The sequence below is a fragment of the Trematomus bernacchii genome, unplaced genomic scaffold (assembly GCF_902827165.1).
Source record: "Trematomus bernacchii unplaced genomic scaffold, fTreBer1.1, whole genome shotgun sequence".
NCBI lineage: Eukaryota > Metazoa > Chordata > Actinopteri > Perciformes > Nototheniidae > Trematomus > Trematomus bernacchii.
Genome location: NW_022987727.1, coordinates 3,320,536 through 3,335,316, shown reverse-complemented (window position 1 = coordinate 3,335,316; position 14,781 = coordinate 3,320,536). Strand labels below are relative to the sequence as shown.

Here is a 14,781-nt window from a genome sequence, read left to right as displayed (position 1 = left end):
TTAAATGGGCCAAAAGGCTTCATGTTCAGATGGATTTCTTTGATGTTAGAGTATTTATTGTCCTCTCTGCATCCTCAGGGCACTGCTGGACCAGACCCCTCCACCGTGTATGTGGACATGAAGTCTCTGCGCCACGACAGGTAAGACTGGAAACCCCTAACTGTCCCATGATCCTCTGGTGAAAACAAACATTGCTTGTTGTTCAGATCAAACAGAATGATTGACAGGTCCGTCTTTTGTTTGTGTCACTCAGGGTGAGGCTGGTGGAGCGAGGAGCGCCACAGAGTCTTCCTCTCATGGAGTCAGGCACTGTAAGTATTGATTGTTGTTAAAACCCTTAAGAGTGCGAGGCTCTCACTGGCCACAGACCCACAGGAAGTAGAGGAGGTGGTTTTATCTCTGAAGTCCCACTTTGTGTTTCCTCTTAGATGCTTCCAGGAGTGAGGGTCATCATAGTGAACCCGGAGACCAGAGGCCCGCTGGGAGATTCACATCTCGGAGAGGTGAGTGAACAGAGAGGATCATGGGATGCTGATGTTTACGCCATTTCACCTTTGTTTTAATATTCCTCTTATGATTCTGCAACAAAGTGGTTCCACCCATCCAGAGCTAAGTGAGCAAAGCTATTTAAACAGAATCATTCATTTGAATTGGAGCTGCAATGATAATCTGCATCTATTACGATCATTGATTCATCGTTAAAATAATTGATCATACTAAACAAAGGCACTATGCTGCTTTTTAGCCTCTCAAATATTGACATTCTCTGTTTTATAACACATTAAAGTGGATATCTTTGTTTTGAGCTGACAAAACAAGACACTTAAAGACTTCCCTTTGGACTTTACGGATCCACAATTTGCTGACATTTTATAAACCAAATGATTGATTGATTTGTCTGAAACTTGATTGTACGATTATTCATAATGAAATGAAGCCCTTTTTTTATTTCTCATTATTGTTAAAAATGACCTCATTCACCTTTTGTGTGTCAGATCTGGGTGAGCAGCACTCACAGTGCCAGTGGCTACTACACCATCTACGGGGAGGAGAGCCTGCAGGCGGATCACTTCAACACCAAACTCACCTTCGGGGAGCCCCACACCCTGTGGGCCAGGACGGGGTACCTGGGCTTCATCAAGAGGACGGAGCTGCTGGACGCCAGCGGAGGTGAGAGGACATTTACAAACAGCTGACCTCATTCACTGCCTTTTTGCCTATCACGACATCAGCATATATCCTTTTGTTGCAAAGCTTCTGAAACTCTTATCTTCTCTGCTGCAGATCGTCATGATGCCTTGTTCGTGGTGGGCTCTCTTGATGAAACGCTGGAGTTGAGGGGGCTGCGCTATCACCCGATCGACATCGAGACGTCTGTCTCACGAGCCCACCGCTGCATCGCAGAAAGGTGAGGCTCTTTATTGGAGATATATTTAGAATGATATATTTGTTCTTCACATCTCACTAAGAAAGACAGCGTAACAATGACATAATTGGGCCATTGTAGGTGTAAAAATAAAATGACGAAGCCGGAGGATGATGTAATATTTAAAAAAAAACGTTGATATACTTTAAGATTGAAGTGGTAAATGAAGTATACAATAGGATTTAGCAACAAGAAAATACTTGTGATATTTGCCCCAAATCCCCATATTAACATCAGCACTCAAGGAGCTTTTCATACCTATTTAGAAGAAAAAAACACATTTGAATTTCAAATGATGTGATAGCTTTTGTAAATCAGGACTCTCAAAAGAATCGACAGATGCAATACATGTTGTGTATTTCCTTATTTAAGAGAAAAATCCCATTAGCTCTTTCTATCTCTTAAAATATCAAAAGGTTTGTATCGTAAATGTATGACTTGAATCTTCTGATAATACCCTCTTCTCACAACATTGTTTTGATTAGATTTTGTATCTACAATATTTCTTACACACCGCTGTACGATAGCCTGTAGTTCACACACTAACAGAGATCACATGACCCCTCTCCCCTCAGCGCTGTGTTTACGTGGACCAACCTGCTGGTGGTGGTGGCGGAGCTGAGCGGCTCGGAGCAGGAGGCCTTGGACCTGGTGCCCCTGGTCACCAACGTGGTCCTGGAGGAGCACCACCTCATCGTGGGGGTGGTGGTCATCGTGGACCCCGGGGTGATCCCCATCAACTCCAGGGGGGAGAAGCAGAGGATGCACCTGCGAGACTCCTTCCTGGCCGACCAACTGGACCCTATCTACGTGGCCTACAACATGTGATCCACCAACCGATGGAAATGTAGAAAAACTGAGCCGGGCTCTGAGAACAGACGTGAGGGAGGAGGACTGGGGGGGGTGCGTTCAGTAGCAGCCCCCATTTTAAAGCTCACACACACATTCAAAACACCAAACAATGTGGGAATGCAAATACAGCTCGAGTACTGTCAGCAGAACGTGCTTCCCTCTGAGAAACTGAAATCGATCTTCATCCCACTTCACGCAAATTCATGTTTTTTAAAGACATTTTAATTACACGCTTTCATCCAAGAGGCAAATCCTCCCCTCCTTCCATTCCTTGGTTTTTTATCCTGATCCATTTATCATCGTGTGCTTCTCTTGTTTTTTTAACCCCTCGATTCTTGAGGGCAGGAACTGCTAAGAGGAGCTGGAACTTTCCCCCTCTTGCACTTTAAGTCCTCGCGCCTCTGAGTCCACTTCCTGTCTCGCCTGCCTCAAGAGACACCCCCCCCCCCCCCCATGTGTGCTGCTTTCATGAGAGCAAATCCGCATCAGTATTAAAAAGTGCCACCAGCGGGTGCAGTAAACCACCAGGTGCCCCGTGGCTCTCACCGCCCATCACATACTGGGTTTTTTAGCAGACATGCTGCCGTTATTCACACGTTACAAAATGTCCTAAAAAAATACACTTGAATTGTTTGTTGGTGTGGGAAAAGAAAGACGTTCTTCTTCGACGTACAAACCTCGATATTAGGGGTGATCTTTGACGGGCAGAAAACAAAAGGACTCACTTTTGGTGCGAGTCGGTCCGTTAGATAGTTCTGATGATTGTGAAGTGCTTATGCATTTTTTTTAAAGCAACACTTTTTTAAAGAAGAGCTTAGGTGTGCATGCTTATTTGAAATGCAATCAATGTTAACATGCAGGTTAAGAAAAGAAAACAACTGTTAGCTGTGGACTCTGTTGGTCAGTCCTCATTAGAGTGTAATATAATAGAAAGCTCCGGAACAAAGTGGACCTTAAGTAGAGATTTTCTTCCGGTCAACAGGATAACAGCAGTTTGCGGGCCATAATAGAGCCGCTAGCTTGCAGTCGGTGTGTAGTTTCCCATGATAGAGCAAGGAGCATCCTTCACAACATGTTAGCGTTACAGCCGGTTACACTCATGTAGATCTGCAGAAGGCAAGTCAGTGCCTTTTACTGCACCTTGGTGATATTCACAGTATGACTACAAACAGTCAAAAAAAGAAAATATCAGAACTTTGCCTTACTAAACCTGTGGAACTTCAGTACTTTTTTATGTTGAATCCCTCATTTCTAGCAGTGCTATTAGTGCATTTAAAGGACTATTCCAACTTTTTCACATGTGGAATCTGACGGCAGTTTATAACTCATATCATTTATTTTTTTTAGAGGAAGGGGGAGGGGCGGTTTCTTCTTGTTCTTTTTGCTAAGACGTTTGCGGTCATGCCTTTCTCATTTCATATCATGATCATTGAAACCAATTCTGAATGTCTGTAACACTGAAAAAAAACGAATTGGGAATGAACAACAATCAGTAAGCAAACCGTGATAAAAAAAGAAAAAAATGGCAGAACCCTCCTTTATAAAAAGAATTCAAATGGAGGCAATAAATGAGGGTAAGGATGTTGTCTGTATACTGTATTTTAGAGGTCAAATATTACTGGTGTTAATGTGTACATGGATATGAACGTTGTCGAAAATACTTGACTGATCTTTCATACTTGACAGCATTTGTCTGCATTGTTAATTTAAAGGTTTCACATTGCAAGAGAGAAAAAAAGGTTTCAGATTACTTTGGCAGGAACAATGTGCACTTTCCCAGTATCATTTGAATGTGTGTGTGCGTGCATGAGAGAATGTGTGTGTGTGTGTGTGTGTTTCCGGCTTACTCAGTGATATTTGGCTTATCTGGTGCAACAAGGTTTGTTTTTTGTAACAAGAGTATTGAACATTTCCTTTTTTTTTTTATGTCGCCACCACTGTATTGTTTTTCTTTCCAATCAAGATTGGAATCGGATATAGTTTTTAGCAGTTTCTTCAATATTTTACTGATTTTTAATTTTTTACTCTCTAATACTTTAAAACTGCACAACTTCTGCAAACAGCTGGTTTGATTTTGAAGCAGCTTGGCATTCAGCACAAAAAACATGAACCACTTTTCACTCAGTGACGGACACTGAGGACTTGTATGCGAGCCAGTACGTGTGGCACATTAGAATAACTCATAAATAACAAAGTGAAGCTTCTGAGCTGCTGTGTGAAAATTGCTTTGTTGCTACTGTTTAACTCCGACAAGTTTTAATAAAGTTTTATAATGTCATGTTGGCCTTCAAGCCTTTTCAATAGACATGGGTGCTATTCAATAAGGGAAGGTTGACAGGCTTCTGTCCTCCAATGTCGTAACAAACAAGGTTTCTTCCTGAATGCCCTTTATGTGTGAAAATCAGTCATTCTTTTTCCATGCCAACATCTCACTCTATTGTTCATCATCACCAGTTTTCGTTGAGATCTGATGAAAACGTTCTCAACAGGCAACAACTCAACACGAACAATGCAACCCGACATATCCACCGTTTCCATTTTAATATTTATTTCAGTTTTCAAGGTGTCGTGAAGAATAGCGTTTCATTTCAAACCTCCAAAGTTATTCTAAGCACAAATGTACATGTGAGGTAATGAAATTAGGATCTTTCACACAAAAGAAAACTCAAGGGCCCACAATGTATACCTCAGCGACTGTCTGTTCACTATGCATCGTCGAGCTGCAGCAGAGACATTCTCAACTAGTCAATGGTGCGATAACTTCTAACAACATGTCTTACTTGACAAAAAACACTGTCACACTGTCATTGGATGTGTTTCATGTCAAATAAAAAAAATCCTTTGTCAGAACTTTCTGGTGCTTTCTTCTTTTTCACATCTTCTGGAAGTTTCACAAAGCAGCTGCTGTATTAACGTGAAATAGCATCTTCCTTCCACCAGGGGGCAGGCTAATTGCTCACTTTCTGATATGCCATGCAGTCTGCTGTTGTAAATGTAAATAGACGGTCCAGCTTAATAAAAAGGATAAACACCAGCCAGAGAGATTTAACAGTACAGACTTGCATATTAGAATAAGGTTGTTTTCATATGAATGGCTTATAGCTGACTTCTGCTTAAAGGCTTATGAAGCCTCAAATCCTTTTTGAAGAAGGCCTTATTAGGATATATATAAATTCATGTTAATTTTAAAGCTGAACTAACTGACTTTTTGAATTATCTTATCACACTACCACAAATATTGCCACTTAAACATTAAAGTGTTTATTTCAAACCTTAATTGACCCGATTTCTTAATTCTCGCATTCAACCTAATCAGTTCTTGATATAGGGAAAGCCCTGTTCTCATTATGTTTTTCTTACTTATCCCCTTTTTAACTTTTTATGCAATTTAATGTAATATTTTATTATATTATATTTTTTAAATATGTTTTTTACAAATGATTGGATAACTGTTGGTCCAGAGGGGCATTTGGTTTTCAAAACAGTAGTCAGCAAAGCCAATACAAATCATCCAATAAATAAACAACGTAAATAAATACATAAAACATACAGTTACATCATAATCTCTCGAGAAACAAGAAAACATGTTTGTCACAGAACACAGTTGCCACTTGAGTAAGAGGTTGATTAAGAAATGTTGTGTTCAAGGCAATTGAGAAAGCTTGTGTAGAATAAACAGGCTGGTCATGCTAACTCGTAATGATTGTAAAGTAAAAGATGTCATGAGTCAGAGAAACGTCTCATGTTCAAAATGTGAACAGTCTGATGTAAAGCAGTGATGTTTATTACTGTCAGACAGTGTGGAGCAGCATCAGAGCGACACTGAGCAGCTCTGGGATCAGTCTCATGTTCAGTCTGTGTGCAGCTGATTCTGCCTGATCCTGAATCCAATCTGCAAACCTGCTGGTCCTGGCGTACACCCCCGGCTTGTGAGGACGTCCACACTCGTGACCGAAGCTCGTCACTCCGACCACATAGAACTTGTCCTCGTCCTCACTGTAGCACTGCAGCGGCCCCCCGCTGTCCCCCTGAGGCACACACAGAGAGCAGTCATGTCTTACTGACATTAAACCTGAAGGAAGTTTTGGAAATGTTTCAAAGAATAATCACCTGGCAGGCATCAACCGCCCCGCTCTCCAGTCCAGCGCAGATCATGTTTTCAGTGATGAAGCTGCTGTACCAGCTGATCCTGTTACATGTCCTCCTGTCAATGAGCTCCACCTCCACTTCCTGCAATCTGTTCATCGGCCTGCCTGCAGTCAGTAACACCAGAGACGGATGATGACACATTATTTGCCCCTGGGCACATGTAGAAGGCCCCCCACTCTGTCTGACCAACATGTCATTAAGACATGCAATGGTTACGGTATACCTTTGAATGTTACATTTTTTTGAACAAGTTACTGATTCACAAAACATCCAAACAACTGGAAATACAGCCTTGAATAAAAAAATGACATATGCCTGCTGTCATCACAGGTTACTTTAATTAGATCTTGTAATTAAGGTTACTTTTACACATTTGTACTTGTGCTAATCTTGAACCAGGTATTTTGGGGGGTGCTACTGCATGTATGGTGTGGCTTCAGAGGAATTGGAATAAAGTCTGATAAAGTGATGTTTAGTGTCAGCTAGGTCTACAACATTTAAAAATATTATACCGATTATGATCCGTCTGTTAAGACTGTACATCGTGAGTAAATAACAAATTAAGTTTTTAAACCAACCTTTGAAATAGGGGCTCCCCCATCCGCTGATGAAGCAGTGGCTGAAGTTGAGGAATGACTCCTGAGCGTCGTATAGAGGGGTGCAGACCGGCTGGACGTGGTCGGTGAAGTTGAAGGGAGAGCTGAGCAGCAGGAGAGTCACATCATTGTCAGCCATGACGTTGTCGTAGTCCTTGTGAATTCTCACTTCCCTGATGGAGCGGATCTGGGTTCCATCTCCTGGAGCGGATAACACAGTAAGTCCGGCCACCACACTGAAATAACTTCTGCGGACCCTTCTGGACACAGAACAGAGACAGCAATACATGTCATTTGAAACATTTTAATGTTCATGATGCTTTTTTTACAAGGCGATGAAATACAACTGATATTTGTAATCTCTGTTTAAAAGATCTTATTGGACATTCCTATATGGATATACTTGCACACACACTTACACAAAAGTAAATAAATCACAACAACTCAGAGGTGGGTCAAACTAGGCCGAATCATAGCAGCATTTCTCAAACTATAATCAAGGATGAATGTATGGGCCACTATTTCCAAGAGCCCCAAAACTGTAACTGTGCTGTTAGTTTTGTGTAATTTGGGATTTGGAAACCATCTTCTAACCGGCTAACATAACATTAAACACAAGTAGTATTGCTTCTTCACAACCTATAAAACCTGTATTGGTGAAGCGCAAATAAAGAAAGCAAAATAGTGACATCTATAGACCCCTGCTCATACGGACCTTTGGTTGCATTCAGGACACCCTGATGGTAAATACTCATGCACCTCTCAGAATCAGAATCAGAAACAGGTTTATTACCAGGTAGCTTCACACGTACGAGGAACAAGGAACTTGATGTCATGGTGCAAGTAAAAAAAAATTAAAAACACAGACAGAGAACAATTTTAAGAAAACTATAATAACATAATAAAATAATAAAAATAATAAAAATAATAAAAAATATAGTAGTATTTATATAGAAATAGAATGGAATAAAATATGATATTGTGTACATTGTGTGCACTACACTCTATATGTATGTATGTTACTTTGGTTTTAACTTCTGACCATTGCTATTTGTAGATGTGTTGGTGTTTGGCTTCTTCTTTTTCTCACATATTAAATAGAATATATTCTCAAAAGCTGTGCACATACACCTTGATCACAGATGATGTGGCCTCTTTAAATACTTTTTGAGTCACATATAACATTGTTGGGTCCCGGACATCATTAAATAAAAAATAAAAATATAATCTTATTTTATTGAATAGAGCTCCTTTTTGGTCAACGGTACCTGATCGAACCTTTTGAGTCAGACGGCCCAAAAACTGTGAATTCCTCGTTATGAGTTCACTTCAGACTCAAAGTCTCCATAGTGTGTTTACATGTTGTCTAATCCATGGGCACACATGCAGAGTGAGTTATGTAATACATGTGAGTGCAGCTCAGTGAGGTGTGTCAGTTATACTCACAGGTATGTCTTGAAGCAGTGTGCTGCAGTGAGCACCAAGAGTCTGCTGATGATGGTCCCGCCGCAGTGATGCCTGGACCTGATCTGGATGCTGACCTGCCAGGGCCAAGCCCCCTCAAGAGCCTCCCAGCCCCCCACTATACGAGACTCACCAGGGGGGCTGACCAGGGGCCGCTGCCCACAGCCTCAAAAACACACAAAGTTTACATGTCATTTATGATATTACACACTTGCTAATGGTTCTGATACAATTAGCCAAAAAACAAAAACAAATTAGATTTCTTTGGGTTGAGACTCTCAAATTATACTTTTTTTATATATATAATATGACTTTATAAACGGTTGGTATGACACAAAAAACAATGTCAAGGCAACTCAGAGGGTGGGAAGTTGTATTGATGTGATCCACTACAGGATCACCAGCAGGAAAACAACAAACCTCTCTTTCGTACAATGTTTACCTTTTGTGCTATAGTTTTTGGTTACAGCTAGGGTGGAAGATGTGTTATATTTGTTGATATACTGTTTACATTGCAAGAACAGTCATTAAATGACTCTGACAATGACAAACATCTGTTACCTGTGGCTGTCACAGGACTATCTATAACTGCGCGCACTCTGCTCGTGCACTGGTTGCGCGTCACCGGAGTCTTGCACGCGCTGCTAGCTTGACAGCTGTGAGTAGCCCACTAAAATATCCATCTCGTTGTTTACGTTTTTTATGATAATTTCACGTTCATAATTATACTTGTTGAATTGTCTTTAGAGGGCTGTCAATGTTGCAAACGTACCGCCTTTCTCGTTGGATTTAGTAACTTTGGAGTTAGTATTGCTAGATAACGTTACTTTTTTTGGAAGACAGTTGGCACCATTTAGCTGGAGTTTTCTGTTGCATCATTTAAAAAGTAGCTAACTATTGCTGTCCTACCCAAGCTGCAACGATACATGCTAAAATGAAGCGTGATGATAGTACAAATACAGTCATAAAGATAGCAAAATGACCTGCCTCAAAGAGCGTAAGTGAGTGTTATGTTTCTTATGAATCAAAATGTTTTTAGTAGCTTTCAATATTATGTTAACTATTTTACCAAAAGTAAGCTACATACTGTTGGTGTAAATATTACTTTCTCAGGTAGAAGAAAATCAACTTTTCAAGTTAGTAAATGTTAGTTTACGGATCCTTTTATGGTCAACTTCACATTTTGACTTTATAGCCATTTGTCTAACAATAGGCCTACATCTAATTGAGTATTATTGGAGTGTCTAGAATAGCTAACTGTTGGCTCTTCTAATGGTCGCCCTTTCAAAAGGAGCTGATTTGTTTTCATCAAAAAGAGACATTTTATTCTTTAAAATATATTTTTGTATAGTTACTTCCACATTTCCCTCTCCAGATCCTGGTTGTGTAAAGTTGGATCATCTAAACACAGCGTAGTCCCAAGCAGCAGCAGCAGCAGCAGCAGCAGCAGTTTGAACTCCATTTAGTTTAGTTTAACTCCTGAACACTTTTTTTGACCACCTTCCAGCCAATGACGTCATGTGCAGGTGCGTAACATTTTTAAATAACAACATTATTATATTAAACATTAAAATATAATATTAAATATTATTATTATTATTATATTTTGTACAATGTAGCTGAAATTATGTCACACACACACACACACACACACACACACACACACACACACACACACACACACACACACACACACACACACACACACACACACACACACACACACAGGGGGCAGTTTTCCAGATGGGGAGCTGGCAATTTGCATATTAATTTGTTTTATTTAACAGCAGAGTGCAGGGGGAGGCAGCAGTCTGAGGCAGAGGTTATTAATAAAGATAGTTTTACAATAACATAGATGAGAAGCTCCATATTTAAAAAATATGTGCATGTGTGTGACAGGATAAACCGGATCACTTATAGGTAACTAAGTGTCTTAATTAATGTATTTCCCAAAGCAAATGGTCATTTTATGTGAGGTAAACGTTGCATGATTTTGGCATTTTCATATGAATTTAAACATGTGTATCACAGATTTATCTCAGTGTCTTGTGGAAGCAGTTTCTGTGCCCACAGCCTGCCAGCAAATTACATTCCTGCACTGCAAACTGCACACAAAGTGAGCCGATCTGTTTTGTCAGAAAAACCTTGTGCGCATTTTCTTTCCACAATCTCACACAGGCTCATCTCCGAGCCCGGTGAGCTGTTTCTGGTGAACCACACAGTGAGGTTTAGAGGCTGCAGGCCCAAATGACCTTTAGGATTTCACCAAACGCACTTGCAGACACTCCCTTACATTCTGCTGAGAGTCATCAATTATGGACTGCTCGCGCTGAGGGGGGAAGATAGCGGCAACAATATGGCGACAACCGCAGTTTCTCCCCAATCTTTTCCACATCTGCACTCCTGCCACGGCTTCCCGGATTCATTGTAACGCTTACAAAGTGAGTATCCTTCATTTCTAACCGTTTGAGAAGACGGTGCATATGCTGTTTGGTGAGGGGAGGTTTTCTCGCTGTCGGTATCCTTGCGTAAATGTCGCAGAGCTGCACACTGCCCCGCATCTTTTTTTGGAGCTGGATGGGAGAGGGTGTCTGAGCTTGGTGAGCATCTATTGGCTGGACCAGGGCACACAAAACGAAATTTGTCAATCAGTTTATGTCTTTCGCAAGGATTTAATCGGATTGTTTATTTCGTCGAGCATCCGAGGCGTTCATTAAACCTTTGTGAGAGAAAATGTCCCGCAGGTTAGGCATCAGGTAGTGCGCCGTCTGACTGATCCAGCCCCCAAAAAAACGAAACAGGAGATGTATTTCAAATTGTGCTCACTATTTTTGCCATTTTATACCCTCCGGACTACAGGATGGGGCTCATGAATCACCATACGGCTTCGATGCTATGTGAGTAGCCTGATCGTTTCACCAGCAATAGCCAATACATTTACATTCTTCCAGGTGATTTTGGTGTGGCAGCCTCCTCTGTTCTCTAATCGTCTTATTTGTTATGTTTAACCCAATATTCCAGACTGTAAGTGTGAGTGTCAAGCTGCTGTTTAGCTTCATGCTCTGGGCTATCTTGTGCACAGATAGAGCCCTTATTGATTTGGCACTCGACATGGCTTCACGGGTGTGGTGCAGATCCTTCAAGGCAACGCGCAAAAAAACCCACCATATCCCCGAAAAGGAAAAAATGAATCGTGATTTGCTTGGTGTGGTTCATCAACATCGGGGAAATATTGCTGTGATTTATTGTGATACATCGACATTACACCTGTGCCTTTGACACATCCACGTTTGCGTGACATTTCAAACATACAAACCTCCCACTGCAGCAATATTGCTTTGGTTAATTTGTAGCACCGTGTACCTTAATGCTTCTCACTTTACTATGCAATGCAATATATTTGAATGCACACAATGGCGTCCACAGCCCTCCTTCTTATTTAACAGGTTTAGGGAACAAGTGTTCATTTGGTCTCTAAAATTAGGAACTGAGACGATACCAAAATGTGTCTGTTTTTTCTGTGGAAATTAAAAACCTGGATGTAAGCAATGTGCAGCTCTCGAGACTGAGACACAAGACGAGTGTTGTCATCATGACTTAGCCTACTAACATTGGAGAGAATTGAAGGATCATCTGCAGTTCTTTACAAGCGTCGAGGGGATAGCACAGCTAGAAAACAGAAAAACGGGTTTTCCCTGTCAGATCGGCTATGATTTTGTTCTCTCTATCAACCCTGCATGTATGCATTCGTGCATGTGTGTTTGCGCGCACCCGTGTGGTGCTGAAGCGGACAGCGCCAGCAGAGCAGCAGAAGGCTCAGAGACAGTGAGGTTCCGGGGTCCATTTTAAAACAGACGTCTTGGCTCACAGGCTGCATGTTTTCATGTGTGGAGCCTTTGCTGTGTGATATCTGCTTTACACGTCGAGCATGTTTAATGATGCTGTGTTATGCAAGAGGGGAGCAGGGAAGTGACAGGCCTTGTGATCCAGATAGGGTGGATAGTGATCTCCATATTAAGGCTGCTTTGCTTCCACGATATGATAGTGTTCTCTATATTAAGGCTGCTTTGCCTCCACCATATAGACTGAAAAACAGCTTTGTGTGAAATGACAGTGGGATTGACGGTGAAATGTAGATGTAAAAACCCAATTATTCCAGCCATCTTCCAAATGTCTCTGTTCAGGTGTGGCTCTGTTTGTGAACTCCTCTCAGCTCCCTTGTGTTTCCTCCAGCTCTGTTTCACTTAAGTATATTGACCCTGACATGTCCTGCAGCTCAAAACAGTTGTCATGTTACCAGCATAGCCTTTTACATTTAAGTGAGCTGCAAAAAGGCTTGAGTCATGCAGCCATTAAGTGCTCTGGATTTCCTGTTAGCGTTTTCACAGCTATTAAAAAAATAATTGGGAGTAAAATCATTAAATGGGTCTTTGTTGGGAGAGGAAAGATACAGTATTGGTGCTTATTTGGTGAGATTTCTGACAGGGAATGCAGAACCTGCTCACCTTTAGTACCTTTTTGAAAGCTCCATTGTAGCCACTACTTTTGTGTAGATTCAGTTTTCATGTAAAATAATACTTTGTTTTAAGGTTCCAGTTTCCTCTGTTGACGTTAACTGATTATTGAACACAGCTCTGTTCATGTTTCCACCTCCCCTAACTGGGAAAAGGGAGGAAGATAAGGAATGAGGTGGTAGCTTAATATCCTTAAAAGGATATAATTACTGTGGCTTTGGCAGCCATCTGCTTTGTTTTGACTGTTCAAAATGATACCTGTGAACATATAATAAAAGGTGTTATACAACACCAAATATAAACAGATCTATTTATATCTATAGTTATTTAAAGAGAGACATAAATACTTGTCCATAGGCAGCGAGTGTTGAAGAGGGTTGAGGTAAACATCTCTTTAGCTGCTGAACACTTGTTCTCCCTAAGTGTGCATTGACAGCTGTGCAAACATTGTGTGTAATATATATAGTGGTATACAATATATATAAACCACTATCATGGAGCATCAAATGCCCTGTACAATCTTGTCTCCTTGTTGTAGTCTTCTGTTTTCGGGCAAATGCTTTTATTTATTGTTAAATTGTTAAAAAAAAAAGTGAATATTACAAATAAATAATGTTGCAAAGGATGCATCATAAGGGCAGCCATTTTTGTAGTATCTTATCTAATAGTAATTTCTTCCATTCTAAAACCAGTGTACAAAAATAATAATCATTTATAGTGTTTGTTTTGCATTTCCTCTATTTGGATCTAGTTGTTTTTAATTAATATTACATAAACTTCAAAACAAGTGTGTTTTCATAAACATGCATATAGGTGTTTGTGACCTTTAATCTATTTAGGTCCCTTTTGGTTCCAAATCTCTTCCTTTATTCACAAAGTGTTTAGGATTATTGCTGAAAAGTAAAATGAGCTACATTTGGATAAATAACTAATAGTATCCAGTTGGGCAACATCAAAAAGGTCTTTAGAAGGAAAGTGTTTTGAATGTGTGTCTAACCTCTCCTCTCCGTCTGCTCCACCTGCAGAGCTGCTACTGTGGATGGTACAAACCTAAAGACCAGGTAGCTGCAGGATGAAAACATGGCTGCACCCCTTATTGCACCGCCAGGACCTGATAGCTTCAAGAAGTTTACTTTGGAATCTTTGGCGATTATTGAGCTGCGCATCAATGAGGAGAAAAACAAGAAGCCTCCCAAGCAGGACAGCAGCTACCGCGACGATGATGACGAGAACAAGCCCAGACCCAACACTGACCTGGAGGCTGGGCGGAGCCTGCCCTACATCTACGGGGACATCCCTAAGGGATTGGTGGCGGTACCACTGGAGGACCTGGACCCATACTACCTGAATTCTCAGAAAGTGAGTATACCAACAGAGGCACACCAACACATGTTTAGTGATGCTGTCATTTGACATGAATGAGAGCTGATTTAGCCAAAGGATGTTTCTGAATATGGCTGGGTATCGAGCTTTATGGACCAGAAATGTAGCATCCAAAATGTAAAAACGGTTTTAAAAACTGGCATCTGATCAGAGGTCTTCTTTCCTTATTCCTTGATCAGTTTCATTCTCAAGTATTGGTTATAGGTCCTGAAACATTGGTTTCCCAAAATGAATATTTTAAGCAATACCAAGTCTAATTCACAAAATGGTAATTGTCCCACTACCTCAGGTGCCCAAACTCTCAAATTAAGCCTGTTTATTGGACCAAACATTTTAATATAACCTCTCTATTGCCTCTTTTTGCAAGCCAGAACATGTAGGATCACATCACATCACT

General features: G+C 40.8%; 3 protein-coding genes across 4 annotated transcripts in view; 2 read left to right on the top strand and 1 right to left on the bottom strand.

Annotated features, from left to right (window-relative positions):
• Window positions 1–5,128, top strand: part of dip2ba (disco-interacting protein 2 homolog Ba) — a 45,801-nt gene extending 40,673 nt beyond the window's left edge. Inside the window, exons 34-39 of one of the 2 annotated variants that reach the window (XM_034145493.1) lie at window positions 79–140; window positions 254–311; window positions 429–503; window positions 996–1,170; window positions 1,285–1,408; window positions 2,002–5,128. In XM_034145493.1, coding sequence (XP_034001384.1) covers window positions 79–140; window positions 254–311; window positions 429–503; window positions 996–1,170; window positions 1,285–1,408; window positions 2,002–2,254 — 747 coding nt within the window. In that variant the 3' untranslated portion in view covers window positions 2,255–5,128. The remainder of the gene's footprint in view (window positions 1–78; window positions 141–253; window positions 312–428; window positions 504–995; window positions 1,171–1,284; window positions 1,409–2,001) is intronic. The other variant, XM_034145494.1, reaches the window with a different exon arrangement.
• A 941-nt stretch (window positions 5,129–6,069) lies between these two features.
• On the bottom strand, window positions 6,070–14,083 carry LOC117494286 (transmembrane protease serine 11D). The gene is made up of 5 exons (XM_034145125.1): window positions 13,999–14,083; window positions 8,470–8,653; window positions 7,006–7,283; window positions 6,389–6,531; window positions 6,070–6,306 (listed from the first exon to the last, which is right to left on the bottom strand). Exons 1-5 carry the CDS (start codon window positions 14,081–14,083, stop codon window positions 6,070–6,072), a joined length of 927 nt encoding a protein of 308 aa, XP_034001016.1.
• scn8aa (sodium channel, voltage gated, type VIII, alpha subunit a) overlaps window positions 11,084–14,781 on the top strand; it is a 43,746-nt gene continuing 40,048 nt past the window's right edge. The window contains exons 1-2 of the mRNA XM_034145492.1: window positions 11,084–11,384; window positions 14,027–14,360. Of these exons, the coding sequence (XP_034001383.1) occupies window positions 14,082–14,360 (279 nt within the window). The 5' untranslated portion in view covers window positions 11,084–11,384; window positions 14,027–14,081. The remainder of the gene's footprint in view (window positions 11,385–14,026; window positions 14,361–14,781) is intronic.

Coding starts and splice junctions, on each gene's coding strand:
- LOC117494286 (XM_034145125.1), bottom strand. CDS start 14,083: ATGTTTTCATCCTGCAGCTACCTGGTCTTTAGGTTTGTACCATCCACA. Junction 8,654..13,998: donor GGAGCAGACGGAGAGGAGAG/GTTAGACACACA, acceptor TGTGTTTTTGAG/GCTGTGGGCAGCGGCCCCTG. Junction 6,307..6,388: donor GGGCGGTTGATGCCTGCCAG/GTGATTATTCTT, acceptor TGTGTGCCTCAG/GGGGACAGCGGGGGGCCGCT.